The sequence below is a fragment of the Anabrus simplex genome, chromosome 14 (assembly GCF_040414725.1).
Source record: "Anabrus simplex isolate iqAnaSimp1 chromosome 14, ASM4041472v1, whole genome shotgun sequence".
Taxonomy (NCBI): Eukaryota; Metazoa; Arthropoda; class Insecta; order Orthoptera; family Tettigoniidae; genus Anabrus; species Anabrus simplex.
In genome coordinates, this window is record NC_090278.1 from 90,322,257 (window position 1) to 90,347,677 (window position 25,421).

Below are 25,421 nucleotides of genomic sequence, written 5' to 3' on the forward strand. Positions count from 1 at the left end.
GTATAAAATGATGGCTGGTGAAAACATAGATGCTTAAAAATAAACTTGAAGTGTCTATCTTAAAATACCTTCTTGATTCATATTTAGTAAAATTTGGCAATACTGTCATAAAGCTGGTCTGAATATTTATCACGCTAGTCGGCTGATGCTGATGGGGTCTGTGGTCCGACAGCTCTGCACTCAGACTGACTAACCGAGCAGAGGAGGGGTGGCCACAACTGTACCGTGGTTCTACGCCTCTGCATTTGGGAGATGGAGAGGGACTGGTCCTCACAGTCAGTTGTCCTGAGAATGGTTTTCCCGGGTTTTCCATTTTCCTGCACTAAGGCGAATGCCGGGACAGTTCCTAGTATAGCCACGGTCGCCAACCCCCTCACCTTCTCCGATACGAATCTCCTGGCCTGAGAGACGGCGGCCCCATCTGGGAGGCGCGCTTCCTCCTTCAGGGCAGGAATGAAAATACAGTAGTTATCAGGCTAGGGGTTGTCTGGCCAAGGCGGTAAAGGCGTGCTCAGTTCGCCCGGAAGGATGTGGGTTCAAATCCCCACCATGATGTCATAAAATTTAAGAAACGAGATTTCCACTTTCGGAGGTGCACATGGCCCTGAAGTTCACTCAGCCTACACAAAAAATGAGTAACAGGTTAATTCCTGGGGGCAAAGGCGGCCGGGCGTAAAGCTAACCACTCTACCCCATCAAGTGCCGAGGTTACGGATAAAGGAAGCCTTTACCTTCCACCCCTCCAAGAGCCTTCATGGCCTGTACGGAGATGACTTTGCTTTGCTTAGTTATCAGGCTAAGTTGGCGGAACTCCTCTTGTTCATTATGTTGTGGATACATTTTAATCATAGAAACGAGCTCTTCTGTAGTTAAGTTCTTATGAGTTTCGACTTGATATTTGAGCGCTGCCTTTTGGCGGAGGCTATATGAATTAATAAACAGCCAATCATAGGCAGCCCATTGCTCTGAGAGAGCGGGTTAGAATCTAGTTCCAGTTACCAGTATTGTCAATCTGTTGTTTTCTATAACCATGTGCTATCAGCTGTGTGTTGTATTGTGCTCAGTTCTTTTTGCAGTCTTTGTCAAGTTCATGGTCATTCTTGACAAAGCACCAACAATGAGGGCTAGAAATAATGAGCTGATTGAGTGGTCCAAGGAGCAGAATATTTCAGTTCACGATGACATGAGCAACGGGGGATCTCTTGCATCTTGTGAAACAAAACAAGCCCTAGTACCCAGTTTACGTGATGGACAAAAATAGCCAAGAGGCAGGGGCATAAAGTTGTTCGCCTTCCACCATACCATTGCCATTTTAACACCATAGAACTCATTTGGGCCCAATTGTAGGAATATGTAGCTGCAAATAACCAACTCTTCACAGCTTCGGAAGTTGAAAGACTTCTTTAGGACGCCACAGGCCGTCAAAGTGTAGGTTGTGAGACACAGTCAGAGATAAGTGAAGCTTGGGAGAGGGAAAGTATCACAGATGATTATGTTGAAGACGTTATTATCTTGTTACGGTCAAACGAGAGTGAAACCTCAACAGACAATGTCGATAGTGACTCAGAAATTAGTGGTGTATTCCCTTTGTAGGACTTTTTGTTCTTTAGGAGAAATTTAATCGATTAGCAGCGAGAGCTCTTCTAATGGTGAGTAGAAATGTCATTTCATTCTCTCACATTTTATCTGTTCGAGCATTGATCTATTTTTATCTTATAGCCTTATCCTAAATATGTTAAGTGTTATTGTTAGTCTTATGTGAGTCATGCATGTTGCTACAAAGAATAATTGATTCTGGACTTATATTCGAGTATATACATTTCCATTTGTGTTGTGAGTCATGAATCAGCTGTTTGTAGTCATAACAATTTGGCACCAATGTCTGATGACTTCCCGTTAAGGCAACACTCCAGAAATAAAAAGATATTTTTACCTAATGCATGGATTTTTCACAAAACTTTGTGGGAATGTCACCTACACAAAAGTAGAGATATCACGAACATTTCTTTCATATACAATTATTAACTTTTCCAAAATACATTTTTGTTTTTGAAATTTTTAATTCCATTTTTTCATGAAATTTAACTAACATGTTAATGTAAATTTGTAATTAAGTAGATAGTACTTTTTTAAGCACTGCATATAATTTTTTCTGTACATAATTTATATAAGGAGATATATCATGCTAATTTTGTGTAATTTTTACGTTTTTACTTAAAAATCCCTACTACTTGAAAAAATTCTGCAATCAAAATTTCCATATGCAGGTTTCTTAATGTAGCTGTGATACATATACCATACAAATTTTGTTACATTTAGCAGAATATTACGGGAGAAAAATGGGATTTCAATGTAAAATTACAGTTGGCAAACAAATCATTTTTACAGTGATAAATTGTTTGCAGTGGCGGCTCGTGACCAAATTTTCAGGGGGTTCACAACAAAATTTGTGTTCGCGTCTCAAATATGCCAAAGTAGAAAGCGAGTAAGTACAAAATCACTTACTTAAATCATTTCACTAAACGTCCCTTGTATGATTGCTTCTCTTCTCACAATATGGTAGAACCCTTATAACTTATAACTGAGGATGCATTTTTCTGAGACTAATCTCCGAGTGTACAAGAAAACTAAAATTACGACTGCCGGGCTGAGTCGCTCAGGCTTTGGCTGAGGCTCTGGCTTTCTGATCCCATGATTACAAACATCTGTTCAGAATTAGCTGCTAGCGAAATTTTCCGGCGATGTATATAATGCAATAGTAACTTCCGCGAGCTGTAGCCAGTAACAGGGGAGGTAGTGGACCCTTGTGGTCAACTGTAATACTATATCTGCTTTGAGGGTGGTTCTAGACGGAAAGGCACATTCCTTACCATGCTCCTCGCTTATGGAGATACCAGCGCACCAACCATGACGTCATCTTCATGCGCTTGCGCATAGTCTTAAGGCTGTAGCAAAATCTCCAGTGTGCTCCCTGCCATTGTCAGTCGAAACGAACAGCTGTCAGTCTAACGGAGCTTGGATGTAAGTCGAATGATTTCGATCGATTGACTAAATCTGGTCGGAAAAAAAGTAAACAATTTTGAATTACCGGTATCCATGAATATGCGTTAGAACTTGGTGTTCACGTGCTCATGTGCTCCTGAGAGCCCACCGCCACTGATTGTTTGATTCGGCGAAATAACTTCGTGACAAGAAAAAATAAACTCAATCCTTTCAATTTCAGTCATAAAAAAAAAATTCACGAAAATTACCAAAATATCGATGTTTATCTCCAAAGTGTCACCTTGACTGTCAAATCGAAACTCATAGGAACGGAACCATGTATTAATTTTTAAAAGTCAACACCGAACTCAGATGTCAATATTATAACTTTCTGTACATGACAGAGCTCAGGCTATGAAGCCTGTTGTTATGCCAAACCATATAATTATATACCTGCAAAAAACATAAGTACGGTACTTAAAATTAGAAGTAAATTGATTATTTATCTACATTGTTTATGATGGATAGTATCATAAGCCTTTTGCTCGAACAGGTAAAATGCGAGAGAATGAAATGAAATTTCTACTCACCATTTAGAAGAGCTCTCGTTTTTTCCAGCACACAATTAAACATCAATGGGGATAATCCATCTCCCTGTCGAAGACTAGTATGAATTTCAAATGGTTCAGAGATTTCATTTCTGAACCTAACTTTAGACTTTGTGTTTCTCATAGTGACCGCAGTAAGGTTAACAAGTTTCCAATGTAGACTAAATTCAGTAAGGATATGTAACAATGAAAATCAACAAAAGTGATCACTTAATTTTTGCTCCTAATGCATTGATGTTTTATGATCCATTTGAGACTGATAATTTGATCTGGACAACTTTGTAAAAAAAACACCCTGATATTAACCCAATTCACTATCAAGCTGGGCATGGATTCTAGAATAGAGGATCTTAGAGAAAATTTTATACTTGATATCTAGCAAAGAAATTCCCCAATAGTTTAAGATCTCATATCCCACTTTTTTTATGGATTGGGTGTATAATTGCGACATTCCATTCTTCAGGCAAATGTCAACGAGATGTTTGTAGATTTTGAATAGTCCGTATATTCGCATTCTTCCAGAGTTCTGCTACTAGTTGATTTTCTCCTGCTGCTTTAAAAATTTTCAATGAATCAATAGCTGCACTTTCTTCATCGTAAACCAATGGTATGACCTTCTACAAAGGTGTTTTATTTCTGTGAAATAGATAAAATTCAAAATAATTTTCAGGTTCATTGCTATTAAGTAATGTTTTGAGGTATTTAGCCAAAATTATTGTATTGTCATAATCATTATGGGCCACCTTTCTGTTCTTATCTTTCATCAGGAGAGTAGGGGAAGTATAATTTTTTTTGGTATTGTTTAAATGTCCTATAATAGTCTCTTGTTTCATTTCGATTGAAAGCTTCATCAATAGATTTTAATGTTTCCTTCTGATAATTTCTTTTAACTCTCCTGATTTCTTTAGTCATTAATTGTCTAGCATGATTAGTTCTTCTCTAGAGCTTTCTGTTTTTTGTTGTTGATCATTCAACCAGGCTTTATACCAGCATAGTATTACTGTATCACACTCTTCATTTCACCAAGCATGTTTTTCTCATTTTTTAATGGGAGAAACTTCCTCTGCTATGGCTTTTAGTTTGTTAATAGTGGTTCCCAAGCAATCACTTAAAAGTGTTGTGGATTTCTCGAAGTATGTTCGATTATTAATGACTGAACTAGGATCATAAAATCTTTTCCTATTAAGGTTATGCAGTTTATTTTTCCTTTTAAGAGTTAATTTAAATTTAATCTTGGAGATGTAATGGTCTGAATCAACGACGACACCACGCAGAACGTTAACATTATAAATTTCTTTGTGAAATTCATGATCCATGACCACATGATCTATCTGGGATTTACCCAATTTAACATTTGGACTTTTCCAAGTCATTAATTTATGCAGTTTTCTTTTAAACCTTGTTATTTCTAAAATTAGTCCATGGTTAATACAAAATGCAATTAAACATCATCGTTCTTGTTCATTAATTTATGTGCTGACCATCGTCCCACCACAACACAAAATTTTCTCTCACGTCCAATCTTTGCATTAAACTCGCCAAGGAGAATTTTAATGTTAGTATCGGGTATATTCGTTACTAAGTGGTCAAGTTCATCCCAAAATTGATTTGTTCCCTCTTTGTCAGTTCTGTTCTTTTCATTTGTTGGAGGATGAACATTTATCAATGTACAGATCTTGTTTTCCACTTTAATCGTTAATAATGCTTCTCTTGATGAATTTGAGGAAAAATCAATAATGGAATCTAGAATTATATTGTGTATCAAGAAACCAACTCCAAATTGAGGAACATTCTTTATGACTCTTTCACCTGGAGGTCCTTTATAGAGACGATACCCTCCTGATTCAATTGGGTTCTGATCAGTATTACGTTTCTTGAAGAGCTGTGATCACAATTTTATGTTGATTCAAAATATCTATTAGATGTTTCAACTTACCAACCTTCATCAGTGAATTGATATTTAATGTTGCCAAATACGAAAACTTTCAGGGTTTATTGAACTTAAGTACATTCTTAGTTTGATTAATCTGCATCATTATGTCTCTGGGCTCTCCGACTCGCCACAATCCTCTATCTGACACCCCACCATATCCGAATGGTGTCTTCATTTGGAAAATTATATAGCTGTCCACACCGGTGGATTCTTTCAATAGAAGACTTTCCATATTAGGTTGATTGTCTGATCAATGATCAAGAGTCTGACCGTGGTCAGGGTTTACAATTCCAGATGTGATCTAGAAAAGTGAAAAATGAGATTGTGAAGTGTGTTTGCCTCAAGATGTTCTCTGGCTGTTACTTTACAGCACTGAGCCAACCTCAAGTTAAAATTCTAAAAGTTATTTAGAAAGGTGAAGATGAGAGATGAAGGATAATTTTATGAAATTGTGAAGAAGGCTTTCTGCCTTATTTCATCCTACTGGGAGTAGGCATTTCTTCCATACCCTGTAAACGTTATGGTTTTACCCACCAATACCAAAGAGAAATTTGGAAAGGGAATCACAGTCCAAGGAGAGGAAATCAAAACCTTGAGATTTGCCGATGATATTGTTATTTTATCTGAGACTGCAAAAGATCTCGAGAAGTTGCTGAATGGTATGGATGAAGTCTTGGGTAAGGAGTACAAGATGAAAATAAATAAGTCCAAAACAAAAGTAATGGAGTGCAGTCGAACGAAGGCAGGTGATGTAGGAAATATTAGATTAGGAAATTAAGTCTTAAAGGAAGTAGATGAATATTGTTACTTGGGTAGTAAAATAACTAACGATGGCAGAAGTAAGGAGGACATAAAATGCAGACTAGCACAAGCCAGGAAGAGCTTTCTTAAGAAAAGAAATCTGCTCACTTCAAACATTGATATCGGAATTAGAAAGATGTTTTTGAAGACTTTCGTGTTGAGCGTGGCATTGTATGGAAGTGAAACATGGACGATAACTAGCTCAGAAAGAAAGAGAATAGAAGCTTTTGAAATGTGGTGTTACAGAAGAATGCTGAAGGTGAGATGGGTAGATCGAATCATGAATGAAGAGATACTGAATCAAATTGGTGAGAGGAGATCGATTTGGCTAAATTTGATGAGAAGAAGAGATAGAATGATAGGACACATCTTAAGACACCCAGGACTTGTTCAGTTGGTTTTTGAAGGAAGTGTAGGTGGTAAGAACGGTAGGGGTAGACCAAGGTATGAATATGACAAGCAGATTAGAGCAGATGTAGGATGCAATAGTTACGTAGAAATGAAAAGGTTAGCAGAGGATAGGGTGGCATGGAAAGCTGCATCAAACCAGTCTATGGACTGATGACTCAAACACACACTCGGGTATGTGATTGCAAAACTAATTTTAAAAATTATTAAATAAATGTACAGTAGTTACTATGATTAAAAACTAAATCTTGAAAAATTTAAACTATAATGTTTCATTTTCATAATATTCATTTAATAATCTGTTAGTTCTTTCTATTTCTGATGGAGTTTTCCATCCTTTGGCCTCATTGAATGGACTCTGTACTGTCGTTGCCGTGTCATGTTGCGTTCATGTTCAAATGGACACTGACCGGCTGTGGCTGAGAGCTGTTGTTGTTGAGGGAAGACAACTGAGAAAGGGAAGGGAGCAAAATTGCAGGTGAAGCAATTGCTTGCCTATCACATGCTTTGATTGATTTATTAGTTACTGATTCTGACATAATTTTCATAAATCAATCAAAAGGGATGTTGTGTAGTTTTTAAGACGTCTTTTTCAATTTTTTAAAACTTCCTGAAGATGGCCCAAGAAGGGTTGAAACATGTTCTGAAATTTTTTTAAATGTCTAAATTGAACACTCAATTTTAGTCTCTTGTTTAAGTTGTTTTAAAAAGGTGGACCCGTAAATACAAATTTCTTCAAGAATTAATATTTCAGCCAGCCTGTTCAGGCACCATTTCTAATTTATTGTCTTAGAAGCGTACCTCGTGCATTCTGTGAAAACCGAAAAAGGCTAAGAGTCGAATAGTTCTGAAAATATCTATGAGGATAGTTCAGGAGAAGATTCTCTTTCCAAGCATTTCACACTGCCAAGAGCATGAAACCAAGGCTTTCTTATTCAATATGTATTGTCAAGATGTCTTACTTGTTGACTATTTAGTGCTGAAATTATTTTTATTTATTTATTGTGACATGCAAGATGATAAGTAGAATATTTAGACAATATCATGAGTAAGCAACTAATTAACCTTGACATTATCACTTGACCTCTTGTTATTTGGTAGTTCTCACTTATTTTTATCACACGCAGCTGATGTTATCTAACTACTACTGACCTTACTGCACCAGGACAATCACCATTAACCTCTTAACAGAAAAAAACTTAATATACATGGTTTTTTAATTTATATATATATATATACAGGCTTTAAATAACAATATAAAAAAATATGATATGAAAATGAGTGTGGAGAAGAGCAAAACAGTGGTGATGGCAAGAGGAAAAAGAGAAGGAATCATTAGTAAAATAATGCAAGACACCAGGTTGGATAAGGAGATCAGCAGAAGAGTACAAGTGGGAAATACATTCTATCAGAATGTAAGGAACCTCTCTTCTCTGAGCGAATTGTGACAGAAAAGTAAAGGCTAACAGTTTACCAACTTAACAACACTAAAAATCATGGGAATAGAACCAGGTTTTGGATGGTTAGGCCGTGTGCGTTTGCAGAGTTTCACCATGGCAGACATTTAAAGTTATTAAGGAGGAAGAGATCTTAACATTTCATCTGAGAGGCATAGGATAGAGAGAAACACAGGAAAAGGAGAGAGGAAAAGACTTACATAGATGATAAAAACAGGGAAAGTTCTTGTCTCTTAAAATTTACAATGTTCGTTCCATAAGTCCTGGCAACTCTTTTGTATCTTCTGATAAAGCAGCAGCAATCTTCCTCTTCTTGGCTTGATTTTGAACATTGTGATCCTTCATGCTATTGTGAAAACAATAGTCTGCCATTTACCACAGTCTTCAGCTGTGTGCATTATTCTTTCAAGTAGCGGGTTCGTCAAACTCCTTCCCTGGTCTATGTACCTGTTCAGGGCACATCACCACAGCCATTTTCCATCATCTTTGCCCTCATTGATATGCTTTCCAATGCCATCTCGCCGGATGACCTGCCAATATTTGCCTTTGGATGTTTGGAAGCAAGCATATAATAGGAGGCAACCCTCAGCTCCTCCAGAATGGAGCCGTTCGTTCTTCTCACTATCCATGATATTTGTTATTCATTAAAACTCAGCCATAGACGCCCACAAGAGTTTCTGTTTACTCGGTCTGCCATCTAGTGGGCCTAGAGTAAAACGGAACATCGAAATTGATGAGCAGACAGCCAGATGGCGTCAAATGAAAATGTCTTCACACAGTAGCTGTGATCATACGATTACAATGATTACACTAGCCTGCAAAATAAAACTTTTTTTGTGCGGTAAAAACGAAACTAGGTGGGTTTTATGAATTTCTTAACGCAGAATTCGAGAAAAAAATTAGTTTTGGCGAATCACGTCTGGTTTGGTGGCAATTTTACAAAATATTATTTTGTTCTTACGTAAAATTGTTGATACTTAGTATTGATTAAATTTAATGTATTAATGTAAATTTCAGCTTGCAAAATGTAATCATATTTTTCATGGATTGAATACTCATAAATGCTGCTTTGTAAGTAAGTAGATAGTATGTATTATATTTTTAATGTATATTGAAATTCGTGAAACTGAAGCATAAAGTGCCTATTTAGTTTCGACTGTACAGTTGCTTTTAAATTAATATAACTGTACCTTGAATAAAAATTACATGGTTAAACATACACAGTTTTGTTACTTACATTATGTGCAGGTTAGATTCACACCTCCGTCTTTTCCCGTTTTCCGTGGAATTTCCGGGTTTTTGAAGTTCTTGAATGGTCTCTAGAAGGGACGTCTCGTGCAATCGACCAACAGTAATCGGCCATCATATTCACATCCCAACGTCCCTGATAGTGTCGTTCTGCATCTTTGAGATCCTGGTGAAACTTTTCACCTTGTTCTTCAGACAGCTCCCAAATTTTGAGGGAAATAATCCAGATGCGAAGCTAAGAAACAAAGCTTAAGCCTCATATTACAACCGAGTTCCTTAAACTTTACCAACATTTTCCTTACAATTTCTTTGTATTGAGGGTCCTTAATGTTGCCAAGGAATTTAGTCACTACATCTTTGAATGCGTTCCATGCCTATTTCTCAATTTTGGTCATCGTGTCTGTGAAAATTTTATCCTTCATCTGTTTACGAATCTGTGGTCCATCAAATACGCCTTCTTTGATTTTTGCATCTAATAATGAGGGAAATTTAGTGGATAAATATTGGAAGCATAGGCTACTTTTATCTAATGCCTCGACATACAGTTTCATCAATTCAAATTTGATGTGCAAGGGTGGAAGTAGAATTTTTTCACGGTCAATAAGACTTACATTCAAGACATTTTTGGATTCTGGTTGTAGTTGTTTCCTTTCTGTCCAATTCACTGTATCCCAATGTTTATCCCATGCCCTGCTATCCCATTTGCATAGGAAACAGGGAAATTTTTTATAGCCTTTTTGTTGTCCCAGCAACAATCCAATGATCTTCAAATCACCACAAATTTGCCACCCATGCCCATGATATTTAATTTTTTCAAGCACCAACTTTAAGGTCTCGTATGTTTCAGACATTTTTGTGGAGTGTACAAGTGGATGGATGCCAGAACATTTGTATTATGAAGCAAAACAGCCTTTAAACTTATTTTGGAAGAGTCAATAAAAACACGCCAGTTACTAGGATCATACTCTTTCTCTCCCAATCGACGTAGAAGATTTGAAACATCCATACAAAATACAAGTTCATCTTCTTGAGTATAATATTTTGGACTGTTGTCTTTGAAAGGAAACTGCTTTATCAGTCCATCATAAACATTGCATATGGGCTGGGGCTTTTAACACGTCTGATTGTTCAAGTGGTCTAAGATGACAAATTCTCAACTGTCTTATCTTCAGTCCTACATACCTCGTGGTCTATTGCGTATCTGGGGGAGTTTGTTATGAATTTACCAGGAAATCCCCAACTACAAAATCAAAATTTAGGCAGCAATAAACCTATAATAAAATGCAAACAATAACAAATCAAATCACATAATTGTATTCTAAAAGAAGTTGCGCGAGAACATCTCTCAACATTACATCTTACGAATTCATGCAGATACTAAAACACCGAATTGTGTCAAAACTAGATGTGATAGGAAAAAAATAGCATCATTTTCAGAATCAGGGCAGTGATTTCCATAAGAATTACATATTTTCTATTTTACCACAAAATCATGTTGGCTAGTGTTATTATTAGTTGTAAAGCAAGAGAGGTCCGACTCCAGTGGTATGGTCACGTCATAAGAAAAGATGACCATTCTTTGGCCAAAACAGCACTCCAACTTAATCCTGGACGACATCCACCCTCTGGTAGACCCCATTTCCAAGAAAGTGGTGGTGGTGGTGGTGGTGGTGGTGGTGGTGATTATTGTTTTAAGAGGAAGTACAACTAGGCAACCATATTTTATATAACACCAATCAGAGAGAAAAAAAGAAGGAAGGAATCTGACACTTCAAAAAATGAAGGTATCAGTCAAAGAAAGACAAGGGCCATGAAGGGCGTGAAAATGAAAGGCTCCCTAGGCCTCGAATGCTGTAATAGCATTGGGGTCGGAAAAGAACAAGACTTGACGAAGGAAGGTTGGATAGGATAGATGAAAGTGAAGAACTTGGCACAAGTAACTGGAAGCTATGCCAGGACTCATCTATGGGCCCCATGGTTGCCAACACATGCTCCCAGGTTCAAAGCCACTGGGGCCCTTTTTAGTTGCTTCTTACGGCAGGCAGTGGTACCGTGGGTCTTATTCTACCGCCGCCACTCACAGGGGGAAATAAGAAGGTGGATACCATGGGTCTTATTCTACCGCCGCCACCCACAGGAGGAACTGAGATAGTGTATAGATAACATCAGGTATGACATGCACAATGTGGATCTCAACCCCGAAGACATCCACAACCAAGCCCTGTGGAAGAAACGTAGCAGAGCAGCAGACACTGTGCAATAAGACAAATGCAACAGAAGAAGAAGAAGAAGAAGAAGAAGAAGAAGAAGAAGAAGAAGAAGAAGAAGAAGAAGAAGAAGAAGAAGAAGAAGAAGAAGAAGAAGAATAAGAAGAAGAAGAAGGCATTGTTTCATCATGTACACAAATCTTGCACATCTACAAGTCCTGTTGCAAATATCTGAACATCATTGAACCAGAAATATCTGTATGTGTGGGTAATTCACACATAGCCAACGCCCGTCTTCTGTTAAGATTTTTCAATAAGTGTCAGTGTCACCTCACAGGGACGTCCTTAACACCCAACACATCTCTTAGCTCCACAGGACACCGACGTGAGTTTATATCCCTGAAATCTGCTGTTCTACTTTACCTACATCCATCTTGGGGAACGGCTGGAATACAAACAGCCACATTCAGCAGAGTGTTTTCAAATGTACATTCTGGTCACATTTTGGAAGATAAAACATGGTTGCCATAACTTCTAAAACAACTCCTGCACATCCACTTTTTAAAATTAAGTTTTCTGTTGTTTGTACTTTATTTTCAAACCTGTTCTTTGTTTATGTTTAACAATAACAAATACAAATAACTCTCTACAGAACAGCTTGTGACATAGTCCACTGACTTATTCTACATTCCACTTTCTACATAACAGTAACATACCTACTGTATATACGTGAACAATCCCCGCAGTGTAATTTTAGGAAGGGAAATTTTGAAAAAGTTTTTTTTATTTTATTTTGTATTTCTATCTTCTTCTTCTACTTTATTCCCCATTTCCAGCTTCCTGGGTTGGGTTGTGAATCAAGGACCGCCATAGTTGCCCATCTCTTCACCACTCCTTTCCTTCTCGAGTACATCTTCTAGTTTTCTTCCGCTCTTTTCCATGCACAATCTCACTGTATCTGCCCATCTCTTTTGTGGTCGGCCTCTTTCCTGTTAACTTTTCTTGGCAATCTCTCCTCTTCCATCCTCATCACATGCTCATACCACTTCAGTTTAGCTGTTTCTATCCTGTCCTGAAGTTTGGAGGTTCCAGTCATACCTAACTGTATCCTTTCTGGTCTTGTCTTCGATGCCTCTTGCGAATATCAATCTCAGCTGCCTGCTCTCTTCTCTTTGAAACATCTCGGTCCCACAGAATACCCCTTACACTCTGGTAGAAACTGTTCGCTTGTTGTATTTTTCTCCCAATTTCTCGGCTCTTTCCATCTTCTGTGATCACACTTCCCAAGTACTCAAAACTTTTGACCAGTTGTAGAATTTTTCCACTCAATTTTATCTCTTTTTTTTAATTTATTTTTTTATTTGTAAATATTTATATACCAGACAGGTTGGCCGTGCAGTTAAGAGCATGCAACTGTGAGCTTGCATCCAGGAGATAGTGGGTTCGAACCCCACTGTTGGCAGTCCTGAAGATGGTTTTCCGTTGTTTAATTAAGGCCACGGCCGCTTCCTTCCCTCTCCTATCCCATTTTCACCATAAGACCTATCTGTGTTGGTGCAACATAAAGCAACTAGCAAAAAAAACAAAAAAATGAAAACTGTAAATACTAAATTACAATAAATTATAAAACTATGAAAAACACACCGAGCAAATTGGCCATGTGGTTAAGGTTGCTTAGGTGTGAGCTTGCATTCGGGAGGTGATTGACGGGTTCAAATTCCACCATCGGCTGCCCAGAAGATGATTTTCTGTGGTTTTTCATTTTCACAATGATGGGACTGTGCCTTAATTAAGGTCACAGCTGCTACCTTCCCACTCCTTGCCGTTTGCCTTCCTTGCATCACCGAAAACCTTTGATGTGTTAGTGCGACGTTAAATGAAAATAAATTATGAATCAACTCAATGTGTCAAAATATACCAACATCTGCTCTGCATTACCAGTAAATACAAATTTCTCTGCTACAAATCAATAACAAGTCCATGGAAATTCACAATCTTTTCTTTATAATTGCAAACGGCTGTAGCCGTATTGAAACACTGGATTCCGTGAGATCTCCAATGTTAAGCAACATTGGGCGTGGTCAAGATTTGAATGGGTTGCCACGCGCTGTTGGTGGGGGGTAAGGGAATGGAGGAGCTCAGACACACCTCTGCAGAGGTTCAGGCAGAATACGCCCTTACCTTACCTTCATAATTACTTGGGAGACACTGTACAGTACTATAGTTTTCCTCTCAAAACTGAAGTTATTTAATTCAAAATCATGTGTAGACCTTCCATGGCTATCCTAAAAACCTGTAATTTTAAAATCTTTTCTTATTGCTGTTGCACATCCAAGCTGTCTCTATACAGTCACATTCTCGCATATCCTGTTTTTGATTTATGGAAACTTTGGGCTTTATTTTTCCTGCAATCACGTACCATAACTTTTATTTATATCAAATTTTTTTCTGCACCGTGATTACCCATTTTCTCTGCCTCTCCAGTAATGTGGAGCTTTTCTTCAGTTGTGAATGACTTATAATGAGAACTCATGCTGGCCATCCTGAACACCTGCTACTATTTAAACTGATGCCATGCATGTGATGGAATGTGTACGAGGTTTGCTTCTCGCTCATGACAGGAACAAGGTTACCAATAGAGTAGAGGAAAAAGTACAGACTTCCATATTTCTGTACATCAGGAGGACTGAACCAACCTCGCTGCAAATTATATTTGAACTCAGGCATGGCTTTATAATACGATCTCCAGAGCTGCAGAATCACCAGAATGAAAGATATAATGTACAATGATGAAGAATTCCATCCTTCATATTGTGGGATGTTATCGAGCAAAAGATCGATACCCATTCAATTACTGATGATCTGGCAACCTTGCTTTGATCTGAGAAGGACAAAACAATAGAACATTAACATGCTTAGCCACCTGTCAGAGAAATCTGTAGTTTAGAGTTGCCTGTAAGTTTCTATATGGTCTGCACGCCTTACAGTACGCCTGTCTTGTTCGCGTGTATTAGACGTTGAAGATTGTAATTTCTCGTGTCAGTTTCCCATGCTTCTCTTGTTTTGAACTATCGTCCTCTTTGGAACAATCTTGTCTGTGAAGGATGTGAAAGGAAAGAAAGGCTGCAAGACTTGGTTTGACTATTTATACTGAAATGTCATTTTTCTGGGTCCATATCTTGCTAATAGATCGTGCTGTGGTGAAGAATTATTTCAAAGGATTAAACTGACCTTCTTTCAACAAAGGTTTTAATAGGTAGTATTTCACTCTTCATAATACAGCTGGCAAGATGAGACAAGCTGTAAAAGTGAATGTAATTACATCAGAACCTGAATGAATATTTTACAAATAATCACGAAGATGTTTCTCCGTAATGGTACAAATGAAGATGAATTCTTCAAAGTTAGGCAGTCATGAAAATGAAATTAGGAACATTAGTATCATCAGACAATGATTTGTTCTTTCATTAACCCTTTAACTGAGCATTAATTTTCCACATGTTGCATATATTTTTGAAAACTTCAGATAATTTTTCCATCACTAACAAATTGTTTGAATATTTTCAATGGTTTGGGATTATTCCCAAAGTTGGCATGAATCCCACTATTGCCAGTAAAATCAAATGTATTGCACGGCTCTCCAAACGTAACCCAGTCAGTCTGAACGTCTTCAATTTCTTCATATTCCTGTCTGTCATTATGTAATTGTTCACTCGATTCGGTAAGGTCAATAGATGTCAGAAGTATCTATAAATTTCTGACGCTTATAAGCAGTTGACACATCTGTAATAAACACGTCAGGTTTTACATGTAGGCTCTTTCTCTTTTCTGCCTATGTGGTTTTTCCCTGACCCTTAATACCACCTCACCAACACAAACTCTAGCCGTGGTAGCGAGTCTAACTCGGAAACCGGCAGATACTCCTTGTATCACTTTCCACTCTTCCCTGCTATCTCTTTTCTTCTTAGAAATTAATAGCATGTCGGAGGCCATGTAGATTGAGTCGACGATCATGCGGCGGGAGCGGGCTTCGGGGGCCCCCCGAAAAAGAAATGTAATAAACACACAAACTTGGATGGCACTTATAAGCAGTTCACTTATAAGTTGTTGAAAGGGGTTAAGAAAGCCAGCTCTTTGGAAATTTTGTAAATATGAGTGTGTCGATACTGGATCAAAATTATTTTTGATAAGGGGGTGAAATACTTTATTTTTTGTAACTTTTAAACTGTTGTTTCTCTGTACAAGTCAGTTGTTGATACTGTCGATGTTACTCAAGTCAGAAAGTCTTACAAATTGAAATGTATGTTTACCTCTATTTATTCTATACATTTTTGGTAACTTCAACGCTGATAGGACAAGGAGAGAGGCGTTTTCAAGGGGTTGGAGGACGGATGCACATGAGCTCATTGCCAATTCCCATGTGCAGTATGAATTTACATTTGTCTATTACACTTAGTGCAATGGACAGGGCATCACAGAGCAGGAACATAATTCAGCACAAGTTGCCACTGCCTCCACCTCAACTTTTCTCCACCAAATTTTGAAAAATTATATGCAGGGATTATTTGCGTATATACGGTATTAAGACACAACACTTCGCTGAAAAGATTCACACTGGAGCGACAAACTACAGTCGAGAATATCTTGATTCATGAACAACCATGTTGGGCTTTATGTCTGCAATACACGTGCACCCTGAAAACAAGAAAACAAAGTTGGTTTTTACAACAATCATGTTAAAACATAATTTATATTAGCCTTTTGATGAGTGCACACGGTATATGCCAACCAATAATGACGTCCGCATCAGAGTACGTATTTGACTGGTAAACAACGTCTGCGGAGTAAGAAGTTTTAAAAAAAACCTATAACAAACTTATTTATTACAAATTTGAGAGACATATGAAAACACATTTTGGATCGAGAAAACACTATAATTGAAGAACTATTTTATTGTCAAAGCAAGGATGTATGCAAAGAGCGACGTCACAAGTAGAACACTCGTAGCTTGTTTCTTTCCTCTTCTGTCCTGAACGGGTAAGTGTTTTTGCACACGTAGCATTGCCTGAGAAGCTCATGCTTCTTTGATTCACTTTGTGGGAGTGGTCTCATAAAATGGCAACCTTCGAGGAGTAACGGATCTTGTGTCCCACCTCCAATCGGACGTGCAACATTCCTTATTTGTAGCAGTAAACTGTTTCTCAAGCAGTTGTCGAAAATATATTCAAACTTACATTTATAAAAACCAAAAATATTTACAGCTGCAAAGAGCACAAACAGCAATCGTAATACTATGCTGTAACCTATAGGCTAATGGCACGCCAAACTCTTACACTGTAGTGAGTATACACATTCCCTACAAAGATCACCACCGTACAGAACTAGGATTTGTATAGCGACACTATTTGAATAACTGAAGAAGTTCAAAAAAAGCTGTCAGATGTTATATTATGTCAGTAAGCATTTAAGTTTTCAATACTTACTTTACAAAGGTAAAATTAAGAGTATATCCTCCTATTCAATACATCATATAATTCCATCATTAGATGGAGTAATCAAATTCAAACATGTTTTGACTCGTTTGAGCCATCTTCAGTGAAAAAGGGGGGTTGAAGTAATTTACATAATACAAGCCAAAAATGTGCCAAGAAACATAATTAAGGAAAAAATGAAAAAACAAAAGAGAGACGTTACGAAGAAAAAAAAAAAAAAAAAAAAAACAGCACAATATACAATATTTACATCATCATATGGAGCAATAAACAACTCACTGTGATAAAATTTGGTGAAAACAGGGGTTAATACAAAACATAATTTAATCTAAAAACTGTGTTAATCTAAGAAGTTGTAACGTTCCAGACGTTACAGTGTAATTATGTTAATTTTATTATGTGTAATTAATTCAGGAATTTAACGTCATGATATTTATCTTGGTATGTAATTGTATTATAATTCATGTTTAATCATTTGCTCACTATCATTTCATTACTTTGTAACTACGACTTATAAACGAGGGCTGAATATCCTAATATTCACTTAGATTCTTGCGACAGTCGGTTAAAATTAACTTGCAGTAGATTTCCTCTATCTTGCCACATCACCGAGGAAGTTGGAAGGACAAATTTAGACATCAAGTTCTGAGAAAAGCGAGCACGTGTTCAAGCGTGGTAACGTAAGCTACCGTATTTCGACCAGAATTATTCGAACTGATCACCGCCTATATTTTCAAAGGAGCGTCATGTTGCCATGGATACTGAGTGAAAGGACGAATAGAAGAACAGTTGATATCTTGGTTATGGCCCGTCAACTCTAATATCTGGAGTGGGGAGAGACGTGTCATCTGATTGGACTACGTGTAGCGACCTGTAATTAGCGCGAGAGAAGGTTATAAAAGGGCGTGTAAGAGCTCTTGGCTTCATCTTATCATCTTCTACTGATCTTCTACGAGACTCTCTACATTATTCTACGAGTTATTCTTGATCTTCTTATGATCTTCTGATCTTCTACGTATTCATTCGCTACTTGATCTTCTACGTGATAATCTACTTGATTCTGCGCTTCGATACTTAGAAATTCTGAATGAGGGGTGTATAGCCACTCTCATCAGGAATTACGTACAGCACGGCTACAAGACCGGTTTGAACCAGTCTAAGTCAATAGATAGTTTTAATCTAGATAGAAATGAAACTTCAGAGAACATTTTCAGTAAAGTTGGAAGGATTCTTAATTGAGTATCCTCTCCATAAAACCCAAGGTGGTTCTTCTATGACTTAGGGCTTATCTCCAATATATGGGATAAAGCATAATAGGGAGTGTTAGTTTTGAAGTCATTTTCCAATTAGTGGGAGGTGCAATTTGCAAGGCAGGAATGGTACTTAGCTGCAGATGAAGAGATCTCAAAGACGACCGATGATGTTCCCGCTACAAGGATGGAAGCTTTCCAAGGACCAGCAGAACAAGACTACATGGTGAGCAAGCGAGTTAAAGATATTGCAAGTTTTCGCGAAGTAGAGTCATTCAATTTTTTGTTAAATTCATTTTCTATTTTTAAATTCAGTTCTCGTTAAACCGTCGTCATTTATATTAAATATAATAAATAGTATTTTTCTAGTTCATTTTAATCAATCTGCCTTAATTAGCCTTTTGATTTTTAATTCTCCTGCTTAATGATTAGTGCACTATCACCCCACCCCTGTGATAAGAGTCTGTCCAAGCTTGATTATAAATTTTTTCTTTAAGTCCTCAACTTAAAGATTGGCGCCCTTTGCTTGCTTGGTTGCATTTCTCGTATGATGATTGTTCTCCGAGAGGGGAAGTCACAAAGTAAGAAATGAAAACAAATGGTACACATGGAAACGAACAATAAGTACACATGGTGAGGTTGCGGACCTGTTAGTCTACAAAATTTTGGTTTTATAACAATTCAAAACAGGATGAAATCACTGTGTCGAAAATTCAGGCTGAAAGTCTGTCTGTGTAGAAACACCATGACATTGAATGGCTAGGAGGGACGCGGGAGTGAAAAAGTTTGAGAAACCAAGGAATGATTCTAATATCTTGTAATAAGTTCTCACTCTATTGACTATTCTTGGTGCACTCGTTAACAGGTTAATGATCAATCAAGCCATTCTTTATATGAGAAAAAACAACATATAGTAAGAAGAGAAGATACAGTCCCCACGTCTTCAAATAGACAGGCTCTCCTAATCAATCCCGGTTCTTCAACATCTATTTCTTCTCAGCTCCTGAGAGGCTTGTTTCTGCGAGAGCCATTCAGAATTTAAGTTTCCTATTTAAGGATCAAAACACAGTTATATGAAAAGCTCTATTGGCACCTGATAAAACAACGCTGGAGCTATTTTTTCAACATAATCATCACCAGAATTGAGGCACTTTTCATATCGTGGGATCAACTTTTGTATGCCGGTGTCATAGAAGTCTGCCGCCTGGGAAGGGAACCAGCGTGAGACATTCGTCTTCAGCTCTTCGTCCGTGTGAAGTGTTGACAGGACAGGAATTTGTTGAGGTGCAAGAAAATATGAAAATCACTGGGAGCAAGATCAGGACTGTACAGTGGATGATCAAACACGTCCAAGCCGAACTCCTGCAGAACAGTCCTTGAGCGCCGAGCCGTATGTGGGCGAGCATTGCCATGGATTAGCACAATATCTGCACTGAGCATTCCACGCCTCTTGTTTTGAACGCCCCATCGCAATTACTGTAGAAACTTTATCACAGAGCAAACCTCGCAGGCGTCGGGGGAAAGAACATGAGCCACTGCAGCTGCACTAATGACACCAGACAGGACTTCTCCAGCTGGTATATGATTGCTATGTCACAGATCTGTCGCATATGCTCATATATCCCAGCTAAATATGTTTACTTTACAACAAAAGAAGTAGGGAAAATTTCTGGATGGCGTACGTATTTCTCAGCTTTCGTAGCAGGATGAACCTGGCCAGACAAACCCAAAATTTCTCAATGATATGACCTTGTTTGCTGAAACAAAGCAGGAAGCAAGGGGACAAATCCTTGAACTAGAGAAACTAGTAACTAAAGTAGGTCTTATCTTGTCTATTACACTTAGTGCAATGGACACACACGCACGCACGCACGCACGCACGCCCACTCTCTCTCTCTCTCTCTCTCTCTCTCTCTGTCATCTTGAACTGTCAAGAAGAAGAAGAAGAAGAAGAAGAAGAAGAAGAAGAAGAAGAAGAAGAAGAAGAAGAAGAAGAAGAAGAAGAAGAAGAAGAAGAAGAAGAAGAAGAAGAAGAAGAAGAAGACTGCCACATTAGCATGTCAACCAACTACCAACACAACAAACTCACAACATGAGTTCACACACTTACTAACAACTCCTCACTAACAACTCAACTCAATTCCCAAGACGGTCCTTTATATACGAGGACAGCTTGAAAAGTTCTCGGAATCACCGCTAGATGTCAGTGCTAGAGCAACGAGGTTCCCGTGCAATAATCACACATCCTTTGTGAGTGAACACGTGGCACGTCAGTGCTCTAGCTGCAGGAGTGTGGTAGTGACGACTCTTTGTTGTTGTTCCCGCGTAGTGATTTGTGACAATGGAAAAAACTGAGATTCGAGCAATGATTAAATACTTTGTAAAGAAAGGTATGAAAGCAAAGGAAATTCATGCCGACTTTCAGAACACACTGGGGGACTCTGCTCCTTCATTTTCAACTGTTGCCAAGTGGACCAGCGACTTTAAATTTGGTCGGGAGAGCTTGGATGATGATCCACGTAGTGGACGGCCAAAAAGTGTTACGATCCCAGAATTTATTGCAAAAGTGCATAAAATGGTCATGGAGGATCGTCGACTGAAAGTGCGGGAGATTGCTGAAGCTGTAGGGATGTCTTCTGAATGGGTATATTATATTTTAACCGAAGAATTGGGTATGAAAAAATTATCCACAGGATGGGTGCTGCGGCTCTTGACATTGGACAATAAACGCACCAGATTGGAAATGTCCGAACAAAGTCTGGCCCGTTTTCAGTGTAACCAACAAGATTTTTTGTGCCAGTTTGTGACTACAGATGAAACTTGGGTCCACTATTATACCCCAGAGACAAAACAGCAGTCAAAGCAGTGGAAACATGCTGATTCACCACCACCAAAGAAAGCAAAGGCAGTGCGTTCGGCCGGAAAGGTCATGGCCTCAGTTTTCTGGGATGCAAAAGGCATTCTGCTGATATATTATCTTCCTACTGGCCAAACAATTATGGGGCAATACTATGCAAACCTCCTAGACCAAATACAGGAAAAGATACGCGAAACAAGGCCTGGTTTGGCAAGGAAAAAGGTAATCTTTCATCAGGACAATGCTCCGCCGCACACAAGTGTTATTGCCATGGCAAAACTTCATGAACTGGGGTACGAATTGTTGCCACATCCACCTTATTCACCTGATTTGGCACCATCAGACTTTCATCTATTTCCCAAGCTGAAAATTTTCCTCGGTGGACGGAGATTTTCTACAAGGGAAGAACTGACAGCCGAATTGGAGAGGTATTTTGCAGGCCTGGAGGAATCTCATTTTCGAGATGTGATCAAGGCATTGGAACATCACTGAACCAAATGCATTAGTCCACAGGGAGACTATGTTGAAAAATAAAAGCAGTTCCACCGAGGTAAGATACTTAATTCTAGTACATTCCGAGAACTTTTCAAAACACCTACGTACCTTGCCTGGCCAGGCTTCTAGAAAAATCACGACAAACAACAAACACCTACTTAAATACCTCAAAATCCAGGAACCAAAGATTGAAATAGTAAAAGAATGGAGAATGGATTAGTTAGAATGTTGTGGAACGCAAAGCAATGGAATCCGGGAAAAATAAACTTGAACTGGTCTTCCAGCTAACAAAAGATACACACAACTAGAAATCCCTTTCATGGAGGTCAAAATTTAAACATTATAAAACAGTGATTAAAGCAGAAGCACTACACACAGCAGAAACACTAAAACATGAATTTCAAAGGCCAAATTGAGAAACTTGAGTTGAAAGAAAGGAAAATTTCAGGATAATAAGATAACGTACAGCAAGAATGAAAGAGTCTACGAGAAAATTGAAGAACTCTCAGATACTATCCAAAAAGGGATAAAGTTTAATGGTCATCTTCTCAGAATGAACTCTAAGAGATTAAGCAAACAAATATTTGACTTCTTCTGTAACAGCAAAACAAAACCCAACTGATTTAAAGAAACCGAAAAAGACCTAGGACTATTAAAAGTTACAGAAATTTCACTATTCGATTAAACAGCTAAAGTAAAAGCTAAAGATGAAAATATAAGGTTCCAAGACAAATCTACGTTAAAAACCAAACCTATTATCTCGGAAGATGAGAGGAAACAAAGATTAGAAAGAATGAAGAAATACTGGCCTCAAAGAAAAGAACAACACGCAGAGAAATGGTTGATTCAACGTACGCCAAAGAGGGTGAAATGAAAGAAGAAGAAAAGAAGATTCAAATCTACTGTAAACATAAAGAACAAGAAAGAGTGAGTTAAAAAAAGACAAAACAGATCAAAATGTCCGAGGTTGAATGATGTAACAAAAGAAAGTAAAAGCCGCTGAGCCGCAACCAAATTCAGCCACTTTCTCGAGCCCCATTAACCTCTGCTGAAGATTTCTGACAACAGCGAATGAAATCTGAACTCAAAGTTTTAACACCCATACGGCATCCAAAGGCCTCCTGACACAAGCTGAGAGGTCCCTAACGTAGGGAAGAGGAACCAAACTCACCAGCAAGAGCTAATGCATGGTTGAACTCCCTCTTGATGAGGGTGAGCACATCCACCACACCCTTCTCGCCTTCGACAGCAAGGCCCCAAATCGCGGGGCGACCCAAGAACACCATGGAAGCTCCGAGCGCTAGAGCCTTGAATACGTCTGTACCTTGCCGCACTCCACCATCCAAGTACACCTCACATCGATCACCGACGGCGCGCACTATCTCCGGGAGAGCCTCGATCTGGAACAGTTGAAATCAATCCTTAGAAGAACAATAATCTGTGCATACAGCAGAAACTAGTTGGTATGTAATTCAAGGGTAATAGTTGGAACACTGTCGTAAGTACGATGCTGTAATTGGTGTAAAACCTTCAATTATTATGTTTAATATATTTTAATTATAGTTTTTTTAATGCTAAATTATCTTTTATTAAGTGTTAAACATGACTAGTATATGGTTCCTCTGTAAATATGTAGTATAAAATTGTATAACCTCAAATACGTATTGTTTAACCTCAAAATCTATATAGTCGATAGCGGTTTAAAATTCCATAATGTTCGTATGTTAGACTTATTGTACTATATTTGGTGTAAATGAAGGGTTCTGGAAACTTACTGTAAGGTTTTATTATCCAGATACATATAGAGACATTACGAATGTTGAAGATATTTCCATGTACATTTTTAAATATTGAAAGAACATTCGAGTACCCATTCGACTAGCTGGTCGATCGATGTTTCGAGTGTGTTTCATTAGAGTGTTGTAAGAACTGTTCCAGAAGTCGATCATTCTAGATGGTTGATTGAATAGTATAAATATTGAGCTGTCAAGTCAGTGAGCCAGTCAGATCATTGGACTCGAGTGAGTGAGTGAGACGGGGAGTTCAAGAGAGAGTATGTTATAGCGCATGCGTCAGTGTTGTTGATATCTATACTTGTCACAATCGACTTCAGGGTACTCCGCTATTGAGTGTTGTATATAGTGTCATTTGCTACTGTGTATAGTTGTGCGTTGTGACGTACAGTGTAAATAAAGTAATTTATACAAGGAAGTGAACTTGTTCTCGTGTGATATTTATTTACGTCAAATAAAATCGCATCGTAGAACGATATAACATATAAGGAACAGAACTAGAAAAGGAGGCCAACGGCTCAATAATAATAATAATAATAATAATAATAATAATAATAATAATGAAGAAGAAGGTCTCTCCTTTAGAACTAAAATCAGGCACTCCAACACAGTAATTAATCCAGAATGTCTCTATGCTAAAGAGTGTATGTTCTCCATGAAAACAGGAGAAATAGAAGAGCTAAAGAAAAAGGAAAGAAACATTCTAAGAAAAGTCTGGGGCCAATTAAAGACTGAAAATGGGGAGTTCAGACACAGGAAGAATGCAGACCTCTACAGAAATTAAGAAACTCAAGGAATGTCTGATACGATCAGGAAGAGGAGAATTAAGTTCTTTGGTCAAATAATGAGGGTGGATAATGAATGCCAGACACTGAAAAGAAATTTATGAGCAAGAACGGTAATCAGTGGGTGAAAAGCATAGAGATATGATATACAGTAGATATAACATAGGACATAACAACTTTCAGGAGACCAATACAAAATTTGAAGGATTTCAGGGAGAAAGAAAAGACGGCACAAGAGAGGAGGAAAAAACAGAGTGAAATAATGAACTATTGGAAAGCAACAAAGGAAGCAGGAAACAGTGGGTTATTTTACATCGTCCTAAGATGGCCAAAAAATCTATTATAATAATATTGTCTCGAAACAAAAAAATGGGAAAGTCAAGAGGTCAGATAAACTGAACTATCGTGGTGGATGGATCTAGCTGAATGGGCTAGATAAAGAAGAAAATAAGGGCAGGGCCAGAAAGATGGAGTTAGCCAATTTTTAAAAAATGATATTTGTTTGTGGCGTCGACCTCTGTAGATCTTTTGCCACTACTTGCACCATCTGATATGACCCCCCCTCGCCCCGCCATGGGACTTAAAGCCCTTGAAAGGGTTTTGGCCTGCCCAGCGACCGCTGCTCAGCCTGAAGGCCTGCAGATTACGAGGGGTCGTGTGGTCAGCACGACGCATCCTCAGGGCCGTTAATGTGGGCTTTCGAGACTGGGGCCGTCATCTCATCGTCAGATAGCTCCTCAATTCTAATCACGTAGGCTGAGTGGACCTCGAACCAGCACTCAGGTCGAGAGAAAAATCCCTGACCTGGCCGGGAATCGAACCCGGGGCCTCCAGGTGAGAGGCAGGCATGCAACGCCTACACCACGGGGCCGGCTATATGATATGAATCTGCGTGTAATTGTAATTGCGGAAGTGTAGTGTTGAATGTGAGGAAAGGAACGTTAAGGACGACACAAACACCCAGTCCCCAGACCAGGGATTTTAATCATTTACAATTAAAAACCCTGACCCGGCCGGCAATCGAGCCCGCGTTACAGGTGGACGTGTTGCACCCTACACCGCGGGGCCAGACTAGCCTATAGATTAGTAGAGAACAGATACAAAA

General features: G+C 38.4%; 1 protein-coding gene across 1 annotated transcript in view; it reads right to left on the reverse strand.

The window, feature by feature from the left end:
* Window positions 1-13,162: 13,162 nt before the first annotated feature.
* Hao (Hydroxyacid oxidase) overlaps window positions 13,163-25,421 on the reverse strand; it is a 40,485-nt gene continuing 28,226 nt past the window's right edge. The window contains exons 7-8 of the mRNA XM_067158261.2: window positions 22,910-23,138; window positions 13,163-16,339 (exon numbers count right to left, since the gene is read on the reverse strand). Of these exons, the coding sequence (XP_067014362.2) occupies window positions 16,272-16,339; window positions 22,910-23,138 (297 nt within the window). The 3' untranslated portion in view covers window positions 13,163-16,271. The remainder of the gene's footprint in view (window positions 16,340-22,909; window positions 23,139-25,421) is intronic.